General features: G+C 52.4%; 1 protein-coding gene across 2 annotated transcripts in view; it reads left to right on the plus strand.

The window, feature by feature from the left end:
- The window catches only part of JPH3 (junctophilin 3), a 58844-nt gene that overhangs the window by 31612 nt on the left and 8285 nt on the right, over positions 1–18947 (plus strand). For both annotated transcript variants that reach the window (XM_049806755.1, XM_049806754.1), the window contains 2 exons: positions 7688–7812; positions 13176–14095. In XM_049806755.1, coding sequence (XP_049662712.1) covers positions 7688–7812; positions 13176–14095 — 1045 coding nt within the window. The remainder of the gene's footprint in view (positions 1–7687; positions 7813–13175; positions 14096–18947) is intronic.

Genomic DNA, 18947 nt, shown 5'->3' on the forward strand with positions numbered 1-18947 from the left:
GGGGGAGGGCAAAAAATTAAAAGGAAGGACACCCACCAGGAGGAAAATGTACAGGTCTGCCTGGGTCTGCTTATTCTGCGTGTCCCTTGGCCGGAGAGAGGTGCCGGCAGCATCCTGGATAACGGTGGCAGATGTGCCTTTGGGTACCAGCTCCACCTAGCCCAGGCCTTTGAATTCGATGGAGTTTGATTTTCTTGTGCCAGGGCTGGCATTTTTTGTTTAGCAACAACAGGGATAAAATAAACAAATCTGAGTAGCCCCATGACCGATTTGGGATGATAGCAATAAGGCAGGGTTGTGGCATTACAGCCCTTCGGCCGGTCTCGTCCTTCTCCGCTGGGAAGGATCCAGCTCAGGGTCCTGGGGGATGCTCAGGGATGGGAGACAGTCATGATGCAGCTCGCTGCCTGCTGGGGGCTGCGGTTTGGGCCATGTTTCTCCCAGGATTTTGGGGACGTGCCATTTGATTGTGGCCCATCCCTGTCCCCCAAGTCACTGTGACTTTGCTCCATTACATGTTGTGAATTCAGTTCTCCAGCAAAACTAATTTCGTCTACTTAAAGGCAAGGCACAAGACAGAAGGATGCAGTCTGGGATATCTTTTTCCCTTACTCAGGTTAAAAAAATGGTATTTCAGTGCAAAATGGCAAATGACACCTTGGTGAATTCACTCTCCGTTTGTAAGCTCCAAAAATATAAAGGTAGAGAAGAATCTGGCACAGGTGCCTCGAGCAACGAGCTAGATGGGAACTGGCTCCATCCCTGTTTCCATGAATTTCGGAGACCCTGTGCACAGTGTGCTCCAGCTGGGACATGGGCATCTCCTCTCCGCAAGGTCTCCCTGCTGGCTCGGGGATGGTTTCCCCACATAATATTACATTTCCCAGTGTAAAACCACAGGGAAACTCAGATTTGGGCTTTTGACCACAACATTTTCCACAGTTCTCTGTATTTCACTTTCTTCGGCAATAACAAACACATGCATCGAGGTATTTCTTTCAGGATTAAAGGGTTTGAGGTTTTTGGTTTGGTGTTTGTTTTTTTTAAATTCGGAACTTTTCTCTTGAAATGTGACTTTCCGAGCAATTTTTTCAGAGCCTGCAATAACCATCCCCTCTGCCCCGTGCAATCCCAGCCATTCCCAACCCTTCCCTTTTGCTGTCTCACGGATGGGAGGTTTCCTGCTCATTGCTCCCGGCTGCTACACCGAGCTCAGGCAGGGGTGGTCCATCCTCTCATCCCAAAAATCTCCATCCGGAGCCGGGAAGTCTGGCAGCGGACGCGGGGGAAGCCAGGCTTTCTCTTTGCTATGCACAGCACCTGCTTTCTGTCTGGCTGCAAAGAGCCAGAGCAGACGTTTTGGGCTGCATTACGTCATGTCAGAGGTCACATTAGCGGCTTTTTTCTCTTGATTAAGAATTCCAGTGATGGGGGGGTGGAGGAAGAAGCAGACGGAGGAAGCAGGCAAGGCAAATATGCTTGCGATAAGCAGGTAAATGGGAATTTATGCACAGATAGCTAATTGGTGTGTCTAATATTCCACCCCCTGAGTACCGGCACTGTATTACTGCCTTCACAAATCACTCAAGGCCAGCCTAGTGCAATAACAACCAAGCCAGGAGAGCTGTGAAAAGAGTCGAGCTGGAATTAAGAGTGGGTTTTATCGGGGCAATAAATGCCAGATAGGGAAAATAGCAAACAGGTTGTTAATTGCTGCCATCTCCCCACTCCCTGAAGGAAATGTCTAGACAGAGCCTGGCTCCGGGTCGCGCCTACCCCGGCCCTTGCAGTCAGGTTATTGCGTCGGTCTTTCGGGGCCAGAGAGGTGCTGGATGCGGGATGCTGAGCCCGACGAAGGCTGCCGAGCCCGAGGAAGGCTTCCGAGCCCGAAACCCATGCCAGGGGCAAAGGGAGGCAGGACAGCCGCTGCAGCTCTGCCTTCAATCAGAGATGCTCCCGCAGAGGTAGAAGCCAGACAGTCTGCAGCGGCTATTAATAATTCAGTCCCAATTTGTCCCATCTAGGAGAGCATGAAGACCAGCCAAGCCTCCCCTCCTTGCAGGCAGGGTTTGAGATTACTGCCCCGAGGAGGCAGAGCATCTTTTCGTCTCCCCATCCCTCCCCGGTGCTGGTTGCAGCTATCGATCCCACACCGGCAGGGTTGGGAGCTGGAAACGCTTCTCCTTCGCTGCGGGGTGTGGAGCGATCGGATAGAGCCTTGGGAGATGGTCGCATCAGTGCTCTCCCTCTCCCCTCGGCTCTGGGGTTCGGTTACTGGCATCGATCACTTGGCGACTTTTGCTTTGTGTTTCTTGGCGCGTCTCAGCTTGATGCAATTAGGGCCAGATCCTGCTCTCTGCTGTGCCGACGGGAGCGTAAAATAACCCCTGGCGAGTCAACACAGCTGAGGGGCTCGCGCTCATGCAAGCCCGGTTTTTGCACGTGGGGCGGTTGGACTGAAAAGCTCCTTTTCCTGCCCTCATCCAGCCATCTCTTCCCAGGATGAAGTGCATCCCAATGCTTCCCTGAGCCAGCCCCGCTGCAGCCACCGCTGCTTTTCAAGTGCAAAACAGAGCCGGGGTTGGAGGGAAGAGCAAAGCACCGGTCTTAAATGCCCTGCAAATTCTCCCTCTGAATTTTTCTTGAAGTATTTTCTTGCAGCTAGGGTATGTTTTAATTGAATTTTGCCATTTGAAAAATGCATGAACCTCTGTAATGGAGGGAGAAAACATTCCTCCTATAGGAAGATAAAGATGCATTTAAAAAAAAACCCCAAAAGCTGCCTGATTACATATTGACCTGAGAGACAAAGTGAATCCGATGGAGCCAGCCTGGTCCCTTAGGAAAACTTGAGGCTGTTCATTATGTCCCAGGATGAGCTCACTGCCTGGTTAACTCCATCCTCGCCTCTTGTGAGTGAAGCCTTCAGCAAAGACGGCACGTGGTGGGTTTGCATGTTTTCCATGAAAATATGGACCACAGGGTTTTCTCCTTTTGTATGGTAGAAGGAGTTTAAAAAGCTGCACAGAAGAAGGTTCTAATAATAGTTTTAATAATTTTCTTCTGATCTCAGCTTTTTTACTTCATTTCTAAGTGCTGGACACTTAGATCAGTCTGTCCGTCACTCCAGCCCCTCCATCTGAGCTAAGCAAACAAAAAACAAGGGGGAGAAGATGGTGAACCCCTTTGTAGTTACCAGGAGCTCGATTTTTTGAGCTCCCGTGCAAGAGGGTTGATTTGTAGGTATACAAACAAGGTAGAAAAGATTAAACCCTAACAGTCCTATTGAAATCGGCTCAGTACTGAGCAAAGGCTTTAGGGCTTGTTGCAATCTCCTGTGTGCTCCTGTCAAGGAGCTGGGACTATCTGGAGAGCTCGGGAGAGGTTTCCATCAGCTTCTCAGCATGGGATGGAGGAGGGCTGAGGTTCTCCATCCCTGCAGCAGGATCCTGACAATAAAGCAGCAGTTTCATACTTCCCTGTCAAGCCTAAATCCCACCGAGGAAGGGATCCCTCGGCCAAGCTTTGAGTTCACTGGGACATCAGAGAAGCAAGGAGTTTGCTTGCACAAGAACGGAAATCCCCTGGCAAAAGCTGCCATGTGAATTTTGGAAAACAGACCTTGTTTTCCAGAAATCTTGCCCATATGATGCTTTTTCGCATTTAAACCACAAATAATGCGGATTTCCCCCTGCATCCAGCACACAGCTTCCTTGGGTCCCAGACATACTTTTGTTCAAAGAGTCTGTTAGCTATTTTTATCAAAGAAGACCCTGTTTCTCATATGGGAATGGGAAAAAAAAAAAAAAGGAACAAGGATGGTGAGTCCCTCATCTGGGTCCAGCTCGCCCTTTGCACTACCACTAGGCTTAAAGAAAGTTGGATGGAGGTGAAGGACTCAGAAATGAAACAGGTTTCTTGCAGCACCGGGTGCCATCCCTGCAATTACAGGCGTCGTGCTTACAAGTCCCGAACAGACCCGTCTCCATTCAGAAATGTTTCTGGTGGTCTGTGAACTTACTTGCTCTAATTTCCAGCTGAATTTTTAAGCAGTTTGTCCCACTTGTTCTCCTGCCAAAGCGGTGCATTAACCTAAACACCACTCAAGCCTTGCCTGGTTTTAATTTTACTTTGTTTCTTCCTGAGACTATCAGGTGGCACAGATTTTGCTGAAAGTTCACCCCTTTTTGGCTAAATGGTCCCCGAACATCAGATTTGCAGCAGAAGCTCCTTGTGCATGCAAAGCCAGGCCCGAGTCACTGTTGGCATTCCTAAAAAGCCAAGTTCTTCTTTTCAAATCAGTTTATTCCAGCTTCTTATAGATTAGCCGGAGCTGATAAACTTGGCATTATGAACCACTCACAGGTATTATCCTTTCTCCTGTCAGTTCTGGCCAAATCACAAGAGATCTGCAAAGATTTACAGAAATCTGTTCGGTTGCGATTTTTCCCTGCCTCCTGCCAGCTCTTCTTGCCAGTTTGACCACTTGCCCGGTCGTCCTCCGAGAAGAGTGAGTCAGCTTGGCAAAAAATTAATAAATAAAATATTCCAAGCCAGTCTCAGTGTGGACCCTGCCCCAACCCAAACCGGACCCTTGGGTTTCAAGAGCTATAAACCGCCCCCACCATCACCCTTCTGGCTCTTCCCAATCCCATCCTTGCTGAAACACCCTTCCCCAGTTCAGCTTGGATGGTGACATGCACTAAAATGGGATTTAGAGGTTACAACCATCCTCAAAAGTCCCTCTGCACTTGGGTGTGCTGATGTCCAGAGAGTTCCGGCCATCTCCATCACTCCGAGATGTGTCGCTCCTTCTCTCCTGCTCATCCATCAAACAACAGCTTTTGTCCGGTGCGCTCGTTATGGGATGGAGGACACCACAGGAGGTAATGAAGGAGCGATGCAAGAGGATCTGTTTAATTCCTCCCACCTCTGAGCATCCCCAGCCTCCTCCTCCAGCTGTGGTGAATCCATAGGGAAGGATCCAGCCTTATTTTGAGTGTGGTTTCCAGGATGGCATCTCTGTCCGGGAAGGATTTATGGCAGCACTTACGGCAGGAGGAGAAGAGTGATTAGATCGGGCCCTGTCTATGTGTCAGGGAGAAAGACCTGCTTTACAAGGAAATAAACTCAAGCAATTAACTGGGGAATTAAGATTTAGCGCACGCTACGAGCAGCAGGCATGTATAAAAGAGACAGCTGTTAAATTTAGTATGTGACAAAGTCATGCGAACACTAACTGGATTACTTGCATTTATTTGGGAATACTTATGTATTTTATTATGCAACGTATAGATCACCATAATTCTGCTTTTCACTCCGACAGCGCCTCTCCTCCAAGCATCTTAGAGAGCATTACAAACAATTAAGCCTGCCTGTGCCTCTGCGCAGCGCTCGACGTTATATCCGCTTTGTGGGTATTGAGTATATTTTAGATCAGAGATGGCTTAATTAATGTGATTGATTTTTAACTCCTTCTGGGCCAAAGGCCCTAGCTGCTGCTCTTCCTGGGCGGATCGTGGAGTCCACAGGGGTGAACTAGTCCAGAAGTCACCAGAGTGAGTTTTCCAGGGCTGGAAATCCCTCCATCTCCCAGGGATGGTGATTTTGACCCATTTTGATGAGAAAAGGGGAGGTGATGAATGCTGGAGAGGGGAGCATGGCTTGGGTGGTAGCTCCCCGTATGCTCTTCCAGCACAACCTCCCGCTCTGCAGACACATTTGTGCGTCCCCAGGACCCTTGGAAGTGGCAGAAGCTGCTTTTCAGCACTGCCAGCCTCCTTCCCTGGCAAGAAGTGACAGATAACTGCCTCCAGTTACATCTCCGGGGAGGAGTTTAGGAAGGCAGCGTGTAATCCTGCCTGCTGAGTTCAGTCCAGACACTCTCAGACGTTATTAGTCCTTTGTATCAGGCCAGTGAGGGCCAGCAGCCTCTCTATAAATGTGCTGCAGTACGGGAGGGACAGTCCCTTCCCTGAACAGTTTCCAGTTATAGGAGATGGCGAAAGGATAGAGGGATGGAGGATCTTCGGGACCCGATGCCCAGACCACTGAGAAGCTCCCGTGGAAGATGCCAGCCTTTTTAACAACCTGAGAGAGTCAGCATCTTAATTTTAAGGCTCAGGTAGCACCGTTTGTGACACTGGGGGGGTTTAATTGGTGGGTCTGATGCCCCAGCCTTTCCCACCGTCCACATTTGTGCCAAAAACGGGAGCAGTTTGTGCCTCCTCTCCCAGGAGTTTGCTGCAGCTCCTGCTCAGAGCATCCCTGCTCCTCCTAAAAGAGCTTGAACTGGGATACCAGGGGATGGGGCTGTAACATGCCTGTCCACTCCTCCAACCCTGCATGAGTGTTGAGCAGAGTAAGCACCAGACCCAGAGCAGGTAAAAAGCCATTTAAAACCAATTTTTGGTTGCATCAGTCATGGAGGACCTGCAGGACCTGCAACAGCATCACCACAGCCCCTCCACCACCGGCGATAGCTCCAGGACAACAGGACATATCCTCTCCCTCGGCTACTCCAAAGCAGCCAATTTATATAAATAAAGCACTTATTAGAGCAAAGACAACTTGTCAGCACTTGAAAACAAGCGACAGGTCAGCTCGAGGAGCAGGGACCAGGCATCTCGCCCGGGCTCAAAGAGGTGCCGGCACACAGACGCACGCACCCCCAGTTTCATATCCTCGGTTTGTGCTGCACGATGCAACGCCAGGCACATTACTAGCCCTATTTTCCATTTATAGGAGCCTGTCAGAAATGGCACTCCTCTCCGAGCAGATGTCGAAAAATTAGAGGGAATTCAGAGAGCGGCAGAAAAAAAAATGATTAAAGGAGATGGAGGGCCTGATTTTGGAGGGAAAAGAAATCAGCTGAGCTATTTATAACGCTGCCTGCACCAGGGTGGGTAGGAACAGGCATTTTTTTTTAAAGTGCCTCGATAGCTCAGCTAAGGGGAAGGGGCAAACCAGCCTCTGAAGGCTGCTTGCAGGAATGCTGCAGAGCGGCTGTATAAGAGGGTGTAAATCCTGAGTGATGGGTTGAAATACCATCAAACACGAGTGTCTGGGGAATCGCTGGTAATGGGTGAGTGCAGGGGACAGTCACTCGTCCAGAGTGAAAAAAAATGCCACAATAAAGGTGCATTAAGGGGTGTCAGAGGCAGTACCGACAGCAAGCCCCCGCTCCTACCTTTGCTCTCGGTGACAAACCGCGCTCGTATTTACATCCAGCATTTTACGCAAAAAGTGTGGTGGCGGGGGTGGAAATCTTCACTTTTTCATCCAAAAGCAAATGGTTTTGGTTAAAAAAAAACCCACCGGCTTTAAATTCAGGCCTGAGGCTGATGGGAGATGCACGCAGAGGTTGCTGCAGATGTTTGCTGGGCTGGGGTCCTCTGCAGAGGGATGCGTGATGGAGGGGACCAGCCTGCTTCGTGGTGCTGCATCCCTGGGGGAACAAAACATCTTGTCCCTATTTCCAAATCACCTGGGTGACTTGCAGACTGAGAAGCAGTTCGCGAATGTGTTGGCGATGTCGCATCAACCCGTTCCGGCGGCGGCTCCTCCGTCGCAGCCAAAGGGGCTTGGAGCAAAAGGGGTATCGTGGGGGCAAGCTGGGTTTCGGCGTGCTTTGGTCTGCAGAGGAAAGCTGCCTAACGCGGTCCTTGTCTCTCTGGTTGCCTTGCAGGACCTCTCACTCCAGGGCCAAGGCGGAGGCGGCTGTGACGGCGGCGCAGAAAGCTCAGGAGGAAGCGCGGATCGCCAGGATCACTGCCAAAGAGTTTTCGCCTTCCTTCCAGCACAGGGAAAACGGTCAGTGCGTGCCGCCGTGCCGCCCGGCCCCGCGGATGCAGCTTTGGCCCCGTGCTGCTCTCTGCCCTGCTCAGCCCTGCAGAGACCCAAAATCCCCAAAAAGAGCCCTGAACGGAGGCTCGGTCTGTGCCCGCAGCTGCCGGTCCTCACCGGGACTCTTGGGGTGGGAAACTGCCCCATAACACCAGTTTTTGGGGGTTTTAGCACAAGGCTTTCAATATTCAACACTTCCACCTTGTGCAGTCCTGTCAATACAGGGATCTCCTCTTTTCACACCAGAACACCCCCATTTTTTAAATTTGTAGTCCTTGATGGCTGCACAGGAAAAAAAACAAGAGCTCTGAAAGCAAAATGTGAACACAAATGATCCCAGAGGCGGTCACTGATTTTACCCCCATGGCTTTTATGGTTCATTATTTCTGTTGAATGCTTGGGCTTGCAGAGCTGGGGCAGAGCACGTTGGTACCTAATCCTTCACTTGGGCGTGCAAATCAGTCATGTGCGCATGCAAAGATGTTGGGGAAATGCACATTTAAGGTTTGCCTGGTGGCTCTTCCTCCCCTTCATCGTCTTCGACGTTTCTTGCCGGTTTGTCCAAATTTTTGCTTGTTGACAAGAGGCTCGGGCTTAGCAAAGGCTCAGGGAGGAGGAAGCCAAAGCGAAGCCGCGGTCTGGCAGGGGTCTGCAACCGGCAAAGGCACAGGCAGGATTTGCCCTTCGAAGGCTGCGCCTATCCGGGAGCGAGAGGGGCCGCTGTGAGTGGGAGTGGAAAGCTCCAGGTCCCTACAGCAATAATTAACATAGTAATTAATAGATGTGAATGGTTTTATTCAAAAGTTTTCCTGCACCAAATCCTCATTAGGAGGCGTCTATCATTATTTTCTCCCCCTTCCAGCTCTCTAACTGAAGATTACTCATTCGGCTTAATTGCTCCAGGGGCTGGTGCCGGTGACTCATGTCGGTGGTGCCGTTCCCCGAGGCCGGGGAAAAGGGATCATTGCATCTTTTGGACCAGCCAGCCCATGCACGAGTCCTCACTTAACCGTGGCACGGAGGCTGCAGGGGCGGCCAGGGGCATCCCACGGCTCAGCAGCGATGAGCCAGACGGGGTTTGAGATCTGGCTCCAGCCGTGTACCTGCCCGAGCTGGGATGGGGTGCGTAGCAAAGCCACGAAATGGGCATTTCGGGGGGCAGACCCCCTTGCAGGCATGCCCCACACAGCTCTCTGGAAGAAGGCACAGCCCTATTCAATCACCCCTCAGCATTTCTGCTCCTACGGTTGTCCAATTTGTATGTCAGAGATCTGAGCTTATTCGCAGGGCTGCGTGGTCCCAGGGGCTTCTTCAGCCCTGAGATATTCCTCATCTCCATTTCCTCTTGCCAAGACTTTGCTGTTTTAAATCACCTCTTGAAAAGATATTTTTAGGTAATACATTTTTTACTAGCTTCTAGACGGGGACATGGTGCTTGACTTGTGTTGGGGCTTGTGTTTCTGGTGCTCACGTCTGGGTGGGTTGTGTGTGAGTGAAGGGCGGGGGGAAGGAGTTTCCACTTAGAGCACATTAAAAAACAAACACACCATCCAAGACGTGTCGGGAAACCTGGGAGCGCCGGCGGACCAAGTCAGGCAGATAATAGCTGCGAGCAGCCGGGCCACCCCACAGACCCCGTAACCTCAGGCCGGGGGGGCAGCTGGCTGGGGGGAGCGGCACCAGGGACGGGACGAGCTGCCACTACACCACACGGCGCTGCAGGGGCTTTATGTGCCCACCTTGCACAGTGCTGCGGGGGCTGCATGCCACCCTCCTTGCCCAGCATCGTGCGTGCTGGATGTGCCCTCTTTGCCCAGCGTCGTGGGTACTGGATGTGCCCACTTTGCCCAGCATCGTGCGTGCTGGATGTGCCCACTTTGCCCAGCATCGTGGGTGCTGTGTGCCACCCACCTTCGCAGCAGCACAGGGGGTTTCATGCCCACCTCCACGTCAGCCCCACGGGCATCCTGGCCCAGATCATCCCCACAGCACAGCCCCTATTTGAGCAGACACAGTCTCCAGACTGGCAGGCACTGGCTCCTGCTCCAGCAACCCCAGACACACCACAGCAGTGCCGCAAAGCCTTCACCTGGAAAAACCAAAAAGTATCCATGCTCAGTACCGTGTATCACCCTCTCGGCTGCGGTTTTCCATCTTTGTCTGCTGGGGGGCATCTTCCACATCCCCATCACGCTCTCTGCAGGGTCAGCCCACCATGCTGGTGAAGTGACTCCCCCAAGGTGACGGTAGCATGCAAGTGGCAGAGGCAGAAGCTCGGCATCGCTCCTGAATCCCGTACGTGGGTCCTTAGGGGCATGGCAGCACCCAAGGGGCACGTGCTTGGCTTTGAAGATGCCGTGGCTGGGCACGGCTGCCTCAATCCTGCTGGAAATCCAGATTTGGTGCTCCACATCCTCCTTCACGCTCTCACAACCGTTCTTCCAGGAACATCACGTGCTCCGCAACTAATTTTAGCTCAGAATAATTGTTGCACATCCTCGGGTGTTGAAAGCCGGCAAGACGACACCGTGCATCTGTCGAGTTTCTCCGCAAGGAAACGCCTGTGTCCCCACAGGGCTCCGGGGCTGGAGAAGAAGCCGTGCCCCAGCATCGCCAGCCCCTGCTTGTCTGCGAGCCCCAGCCAGGGGCTGCAAAACTCTGGGAATTAACCCACGGAGAGGGAGAATTAGCTCAGCTCGTTGCAGGTCTGGGTGGGGAAGATTTAGGATGAGAAGGTGCTTAATAACGTGGTCCCTGGTATGGGTCTCCAGGGTGAGGATGCTGGAGCATCACTGGGCTTTCTTGCCTCCGTCGTGGGGCTCGGGGGACTGGGGGAGATTGGGGTTGGTGCTAAGGGGCAGGAGCAGCGGGTGTAGCGAGGCTGTGGCTGGTTGTGTCGTTGAAGATCGGCTTTGGGGTCATTGGAGCTGGTGAGAAGCTTGCAAGTCCCTGCAACTCCAGCAAGAGCCCTGGAGACCTGAACTGGGGAAGCTGGGTCAAAGCCTGAGACAAACAGGGACACCCCAAGTCTTGGGTGAGCCCCCTTCAATAGCTGGTTTTACAGCTTTCTCATATGAAGCCATTTATTCCCTCCCTGCCTCAGTTTTCCATCTGTGATATTGGAGGGTGGCTGGAATGGGAACATCTAAACAACAGCCCCAGAATCAGTCTGTGTGTTTCCCCAGAGACAGTTTTTCTGCATGAAAAGGGAGGGGGTGAACTCCACCTTTCTCCTTCACGACAATTTCCCACCAGTACAAGGATTGCTTGGGGGCCCCAGACAAATCCCAGGAGGTTCAGTCTCCCACAGACAAACAGGGACACAGGGAATGAACTAAGACTGAATGATCTGAGTATTGTCCCAAAACGCAAACAGAATTTTCTGTGGCAAATAATACAAAAAAATTGACCGTCATTAGAAGACAATTTCCCATCGAGAAGGAAATTTCCAAGCAGCCTTGTTACTGTTTACCTCCCCTGCAACTGCTTCGATGGGGACATCCATCCCCACGCTCCCGGCATCCCCCGCACGTATCCGGACCACGGTGCGGTGGGACACGGGGACGGCTGCGGGTGAAGGCACATCCCGGCGGCAGCAGCTCCCCAAGAAGATGCGAGAGAGAAACTTACTCAGCAGAAGTAGAGAGATTAGAGCAGGCGCTTCAGAGCATTTATTTTTAAACCGTGGTAAGAAATTGAGTTCTTCCTTTCTGAGACTCATTTCTTGTCTAGCCATAGTAATTGCAATTAGATGCGTTTCAGGGGCATTAGGCAGTTAATATATTTATCAAATTATTCATGTAATTTAGCATGGCTTTAGCTGGGAACAACTATGCCTTGAGAGGGTAAAATGAGAATTAACCACTATTAGCTTGCACCCCCTTGAAATAATTTGGTGTTTCATCAATGATTGGTAAGTTGCAGTTTTTTCTAAATGTCCGGCAAAGCAACATGTTTCTTGCCAGCAGGTCACCTCCAGCAGAAGACACTCAGCTGCTCTTGCAGTCCCTGTCCCCAGGGAGACAGTGTCTGGGGTGTGCTCTGGGCTCAAAGGGAGTGAAGTGCATTCAGCACGATGAAATTAGGATGCTGGTGTATATTGTACTCACATAGCCCTGAGCACGCAGCCTTGCTCCTGCCTAAATATGTGCTCTCCACCTCATCCAGCAAGCGGGGCTGAGTGGGGAAACGTCCGTGTCCTCCTCGTCTGTATGGGGCAGGAAAGCTGTTCGATGTATGGTTTGTGGGTTTTTTTTCTTAATGGGAGGCTTGCACGTCTGCCCGGATGAGACCATCTCCCTGGAAAAACTTTGAGATGAAAAACTTCTGCACCTCGCAGCTGCAAAGCCGATGTGTTTCCCATCCAGGGAGAGGTGTGAAGGCTGTCGGCAGTGAGCCGGGCACAGGGTGATCCCAGCAGCGCCCAGTACCCATGAGTGCAGGGCACGGGGTGAGCCGTGGGCTACCGCTGGCTGCATCTCAGATTTCCCCTCTCGTGCCTGCAAACTCGGTTTGGAGCTGACAGAAGAAGGTGGCCAGATGGATGCCCCCCAAAAAAGGTCAATGGACGGGGACATAACCCCCTTAGCGGGGTTAGACTGCATGCACAGAGCAGGAATGGTGCCATGGAGCAACGCAAGCCGCTTTCGAGTGGGGCTGCTTGCTGCTGCATCCCCGCGACCTGCCAGGGAACGCAGGGCTGTAGGCAGAGTGCAGGCAGGGCCCGAGCAGCTCTGCATCACGAGTGGCTTCCCCACATTGCAACTATTACAAGTCCTTTTACTTGTAGTACATACGCATGGTCTGCCACGCGTATCCCCAAGCAAGCAGCGTGCCCACTGGCACCAGAGGCGGCCAGAACTGCGGGTGCTAAAGGAGCAGCCGCCCTTGAGCCTGTTTGAATCAGCTGGAAATGAGAGCCACGGTGGTGCCGGGGGGGGGTTCTAAAAGGATTGGTAGCCCTTGGGGTAACAGCGGTGGAGAAACACAACCTTAGCGCAGAATGCCTCTGTCTTGACAACACCGGCGGCTGATGCCAAACCGTTTCCCATGCCGGGCTGCAGCCGCTTGCACCGGGCTGCTCTGTGGATGCTGGGGGTGATAGCGGGTTTGGTGTAAAACCAGCGATGCCTTTTTCTCTCAATCTAGTAGCAGAAGCCGTTTATTGTGCTACGCTGCTGCTGTCCTGCTCTTGCCCCGCGGTCCCCCTGCCGTCCAACACTCTCAGCCCTATTTTTTGCCGTGAAAAACCTGGTGGGCGCCCGCAGAATAGAAATAATCCTGTTGCATTTCTCTCCCTCTCTCTTTTCTCTTAACGACCACACAAAAAGGGCTCGAATGCCAGAGACCGAAGCGCCAGAACTCGAGCGATGACATTGAGGTCCTCTCCACCGGGACACCTCTCCAACAAGAGAGTCCGGAGCTGTACCGCAAAGGGACCACCCCGTCCGACCTGACTCCCGATGACAGCCCGCTGCAGAGCTTCCCTGCCAGTCCCTCCTCCACGCCGCCCCTGGGTCCTTCCTGCAGGAACAAGAGCGCTCACTTCTCCAGGCAGGTCTCGGTGGACGAAGAGAGGGGTGGGGAGATCCAGATGTTGCTGGAGGGACGTGGCGGGGATTACTTGCGACCCAACAGCTGGAGCGAAGAGAAGGGCAGTGGGACTCGCGGCGTGAGAAGCGGGACGCTGCGCAGCGGTCAGCTGGGGTCAGCCTCCGTCCCTGAAGACTACAGAGGTCGGAGTGGAGGACACAAACATTCGGCCTCCAACCACAAGCAAAGAGAGAGGTGGACAGATTCCCCAGCCACGGTTTCATGGACTTCCCACCACAGGTCCCACAACCACAGCTCAGGGAGCTCCAAACTGCTTGAGCTAGACGAGGAGAAGATGAGCAATTACGAGATGGAGATGAAGCCCCTCATGAGGATGGATTCTTATATGCAAGAGATTCACACCCAAAAAAGACACTATAGCAAAGGGGGACCCTGCAGGAGCATGGCTGACGACCACCGCGGGGAAGAGCGGGGCTTCGGGGTTCAGAGACTGAGGTCTAAGTCCCAGAACAAAGAGAATTTCAGGCCAGCTTCCTCTGCCGAGCCCACAGTGCAGAAACTGGAAAACCTGAGATTCGGGGACAAAGCTGAACCTCGGCTACTAAGGTGGGACTTAACCTTCTCCCCGCCACAGAAATCCTTACCTGTTGCACTAGAATCCGAAGAGGACAATGGGGATGCGCTCAAATCCAGTACGGTAAGTAGGCGAAATTGTGGGTTGAAATCTGGCCGAGGAACCCAGTGCAGAGCCATTGTGGTCCTGCAGCAGAGCGGAAAGGAAGGTCGCTCTGCCGGCAGAGCTGACCCCTGAATTACCGTGGGTTTGTGCCTTGAATCCCCCTTCCTCCCTTCTCCCAACCTGCATAATAGCGTGTGCTGGAAGTTGGTGTGGGGTTTTCTCCGCAGACTGTCTTGGTGGGAATAGCAGGTTTTTCACCGGAGGATGTGAGCAGCAGGTTTGAGTTTGTTTTGCAACCCAGCCCTGGGGCCAGCAATAAAAATACATTATTATTAATAATACATTATTGCTGGGATTTTGAGCATTCACCTGGTGGAAAAGCCGCAGGAGTAGGCGAGGTGTTGGTGACGCTTCCTTGTGGTTCAGTTATGGCAACAGAATGTCACGCTGGCCCGAGAACGTGGTGGGACCCCGTTGCAACATCAGTGCTTAAATCCTGGTAGCTGGGCATTGCGTCAACTCACGGCGGCTCTCTGTCACCCTGCCGCTATGTGACGGCACTGTCTGTTGAAGCAATGGCCTTGTCACCGCGTTGTACTGGAGACCTGTGGAGGAGGGAACCATGGTCACGGAGCAAAGGGATTGCATTCCTGAGCTGGCCACTGCTCAGGTTTCCCTGTACTGATCTGCATGATGCGATACAGCTCAGGGGTTTTTTTGGGGTGTGGATGCTGCTGAGCCACGAGGGGGTACGAGCCCCTCAGTGGGGGGGGTGCAATGCAAAAGGGTCTCAGCAAACTGCAGACAAGACGATGCAATACCCGGGAAGGGAAAGCAACAGGCAAGTGCAGCAAGGGTAGTGGGCTAGCCAGGAGCTTAGCAGATCAGGGTCATATAGCAGATTACAGCCAAACATCAGTCAATATTACTATGAGGAGCACAAGCACGCTTTCTAAGCAGGACCATAGCTTGTGGGACTTGGAGGATAACCGCTCGTGAGACATCCAGTCCCGGGCTCCTCGTTTTGGGAGAGACAAGGATGCGTTGGGCATTAACAACAGGCTGCTGGGAAGAGACAGAGGAGTTCAGTCTAGAGAAGAGGAGAAAGAGCGATCTTCAAACACATAAAACAGGTGCTGCAAAGTAGAAGGGAATAACCTGTTCTCGATGAACGCAATTAATGGGCTTAAATTCAAGCGTTAGAGGCAGTGGTTAGACATTAGCCATTAGCCATTACTAGTGAGTTGAGGGCTGGAATAAATTGCCTGGAGAGGCCGTGGTGGCTGGGAGGGAGGAGGTGGTCTGAGACCCGGCTGGACATCTGCAGCTCGGATCAAACTTGGACAGAGCCAAACCTGCCCTGGGAGAAGGCTGAGCTGTGTGATTTTTGGGTCCTTTCCAGCCCTGGTTTTTGGTGATTCCCAGACTCATCATTGAGATCAGCTTCCTCACTTGTTCTTCCTGTTGGTTTGGCATTGCTAGGAGAGGTGATGGGGGTCTGGTGGGAGCGTTGGGGAAGCCACCACCGCTCCAAATTGCCCCTTGGCGACTCAGTGCCAAACACAGGGCAGGGCTGGAGGGGTCCCGTGCTGCTGGGTGTCCCACAGCCAGGCCAGACCTACGCAGGAGAAACAGAAAATATGTAACTCCCAGGTGGTGACATTGCAGGCTCTGGCAGAAGAAAGGAGCTAAATCTCCCTGTCAAGGTAGCAGAAGATGATGCTTGGTTGTTTGAGAGGCAGGGATCATGAAACTGAAATGAGATTTGTCAGCCATGCCCAAAGTTCGGGCTAGAGGCATCATGCTCTGTAACGTATGATTACCGTCGCTGTACCTACAGCATCCTTGCTCCTCCGGCAGAGCGAAGGGGTCGGCACCTGCAGCCAAGGGACGAGAGGAACGGGTGGGAGAGAGGAGGGAGCGATGGCATCTGCAGCCTGTGAGCAGCCGGGATGCGGGGAGGACTGAACTACAGATCTGCCACAGCTTCCCTGCTGTGGCTGTAGATAAATCACCCCCCCCCACACACACATACAGCCCTGTAGCTTTCTGGCTTCCTATTCATCTTGCAAGCTTCGGCGCAGGCTCGAAAGCACCCACACAGCATTAAAGAAGAGCTGAACACAGTGTGTTTGCCAGTGGACTGCACCGTAGGATGCGTCTTGCCAGTCCAGAAAAAAAAAAAAAAAAAAAGAGCTCCAAGGAAGGCAGCCCTGAGCACACTCCACTGAGCAAACGACCGTCGCCCAGGCCAGCCCGGGCTGTCCTTACCTGCTAGCACAGATGCTTGTGAAGCACTAGAGAAATGACAGGCAGCATTAGGAGCCTGTCAGGCTTTCAGAGGGGAAAAGCAGCAGCAGTAATTGCACGGACATCAACCCTGTTGAAGTCTGTGGGACTCCCAGATGGTCCAGCACCTTCCATAACGTGACCTCGTGCGGCAGCTGGGAGCTGGGAGAGCCACGGGTCCCAAAGGAGGAAAGAAACCACCATTTCTCCTCGCTGAGAGCCAGGTCTTCCTCGGGGACTTCGCTGGCACAGGCAGTCCCGCTGTCTTTCCCCAGCCTGCCCAAGTCAGACACGCTGCCGAGGCTCCCACCTCCCAGGCAGGCCCCCAGCCTGCTCGCTGGAGCCATCACACCTAAACCTCCTGCCTGGGGAGGAGGGCTTGAGCTGCAACACCGCAGGTGAACAGCCACTAATGCAACATACCATTAATGGCTATTTTGGGTGAATCCCAGGCACTAACGAAGGTGCATGGAAAGGCGCACAGAGAAGCCATTAGGATGCACATCATACTTTTTAAGTGCTGTAGCTGTGAAGCAGCATGTTCAGTTTTCTCACATTCATAACCGAGGGTGGAACAGATGGCGAAGGTTTGGGAGGAAGCTAATGTAATACAGAGGAAGAGATAATATGTGGATTTAAATAACCTACAATGCCAGCAACAATTTGTTCTAGCAAGAATTGCACTGTGCTAGCAGGGTTTTGTTCCAGTGGCCTGGCAGGGAGGGGGGTGGTCGGAGAGGGGGAGAAGGAGCTGTAGGAGAAGAACGGGAGGTGCAGTGATTTGTGTTCCAATCTCCTGCCTAATGCCGTGACCTTGCCTGCACCTCCCATCAAAGGATCTCAAAGCATTTCAAACTTCGGTGAGCGTAGCGAGTCCCTGAGGAAGAGGAGGGGAAGGCTAAGGGGGAAGGATTTAGCCCACGGTCCCCACATCCACCTCCCTCTGTGCACGCTCAGTGACACGGGACGCTCGCACGCTCAGTCCTGCAAAAAAAACCCCAACAAACCACAGCATCCCGCTCATGCTCCAGATCTTTTCGCGCGGAATGAAGGCTCCCCAACTTCCCCACAGCCCCGTTTCTCATGCCAGCCTCAAATACCCCTCCTCTTCCGACTCCCAGCAGCTCGCCTCCAGCGTGCAGGCAAACCGCAGCTCCCGGGAAGGACCGGCTGTGCGCACGCGTGTGCGTGCACGCGTATGTGCCCACGCCGTTTCAGCTTGCATGACAGCCTGCTTCCCTGTGATCCACAGCACTGCCATCTGTGAAGCTGCTCACTGAAAAGGGCATTTCTCATCTCCCAGACAGCTGGGCTGTTTCACAAAGGTGCCTGCCAATGAACGGGAAGGATGCTCTTAGCTGAGGAGGGCTATTTTTGCCCTACCTGGAGCATCCCTGCGCAGAACTGCGGTCACCCTCACAGGTTAGCTTGTTTTAGAAATAATCTGCCATAAATCAGCTCTATACACGCCATCAATGAGGCCGGTGGGTTGGCTCTGCGTTGGAGTGTCGGCTCCAGCTTCAAGAGCAAGCACACCTCTGGCAGTGCTTGCGAGAACAGGATGGGGATGCAGGTCTTGCAAAAATGCAGTCTTAAAATTATCACTTCTCTCCCCACACCTCTTGATTTCTGTCTTAGAAATGAGGCTGGAACAGCTGGGGGGGGGGTCCCTTGGTGCCCAGCCTCTTGCCATGTGTGCCCAGGTGGGGATGCAGACCTCTGCAGAGGAGTCAGATGTATAGGTTGCTGTATGAGCTACAGGAACTTTGTTCTTCTCATTCATTTTTCACCAGTCCCTTAAAAAAGAGGCTCCCAGAACCGCCCTTCATTGGGGCTGCACGTTAGTAATTGAAAGTTGCTCTTATAAAGGTCATTTCTTGAGGCCACCGCTCAATAACATTGATGAAATTCACTGCTGCTTGGTGTTCACTATCAGGGGACTTTGGGGTTTCAGGGTCATCAAGCCGGCGCTACAGTCATACAAACGCTTTAAAATTACATTTAAAGCCACCTGATCTCTCCGTGTCTCTGTGTGCACTGACCCCTGCACGCACAGAACAAACTCACATCAATTGTCATCGTTCAGCCAGATGAAAACGGAAACCAACGCGCCAGGACCGGTGTCGGTGTTGTCGGATTAAGGGACTTATATGAACGTCATCATCCTTTCTGGCCTTAAAGGCCCACGAGACGCAAAGCTCAAGCCTGTGCCTGAATGCTTCAGAGGTTCCTAGAGCCTTTGACAAGATCTAAAATGGGAAAGGAAAAAAGGAAGTGTTGAGACACTGGAAAGGTAAAGAGGCTTTCTAAAATGCCAGCAATCCTTTTATCCATCAGCACAAAACACATCACATTTTTAGGGTTAGGGAAAAAAAAAAGAATATATCTCCTTTTCTATAGGTGCTGAACATCTGCAGCTTCTAAAAGGGAAAAGAAGTGTTTTAAGCACAGAGGTCCTCAGCATGCCTGCGAGAAGGGCCAGTATTCAGGCATGAACGGAGCCTGATTCATCTGCCTGTCCTCATTTAGCAGGAGCAATCACGGACATTTAGATGAAGACTTCTAGGGACATGTTGTAGTC

Source organism: Accipiter gentilis, chromosome 7 (genome assembly GCF_929443795.1).
Source record: "Accipiter gentilis chromosome 7, bAccGen1.1, whole genome shotgun sequence".
NCBI classification, from domain to species: Eukaryota; Metazoa; Chordata; class Aves; order Accipitriformes; family Accipitridae; genus Astur; species Astur gentilis.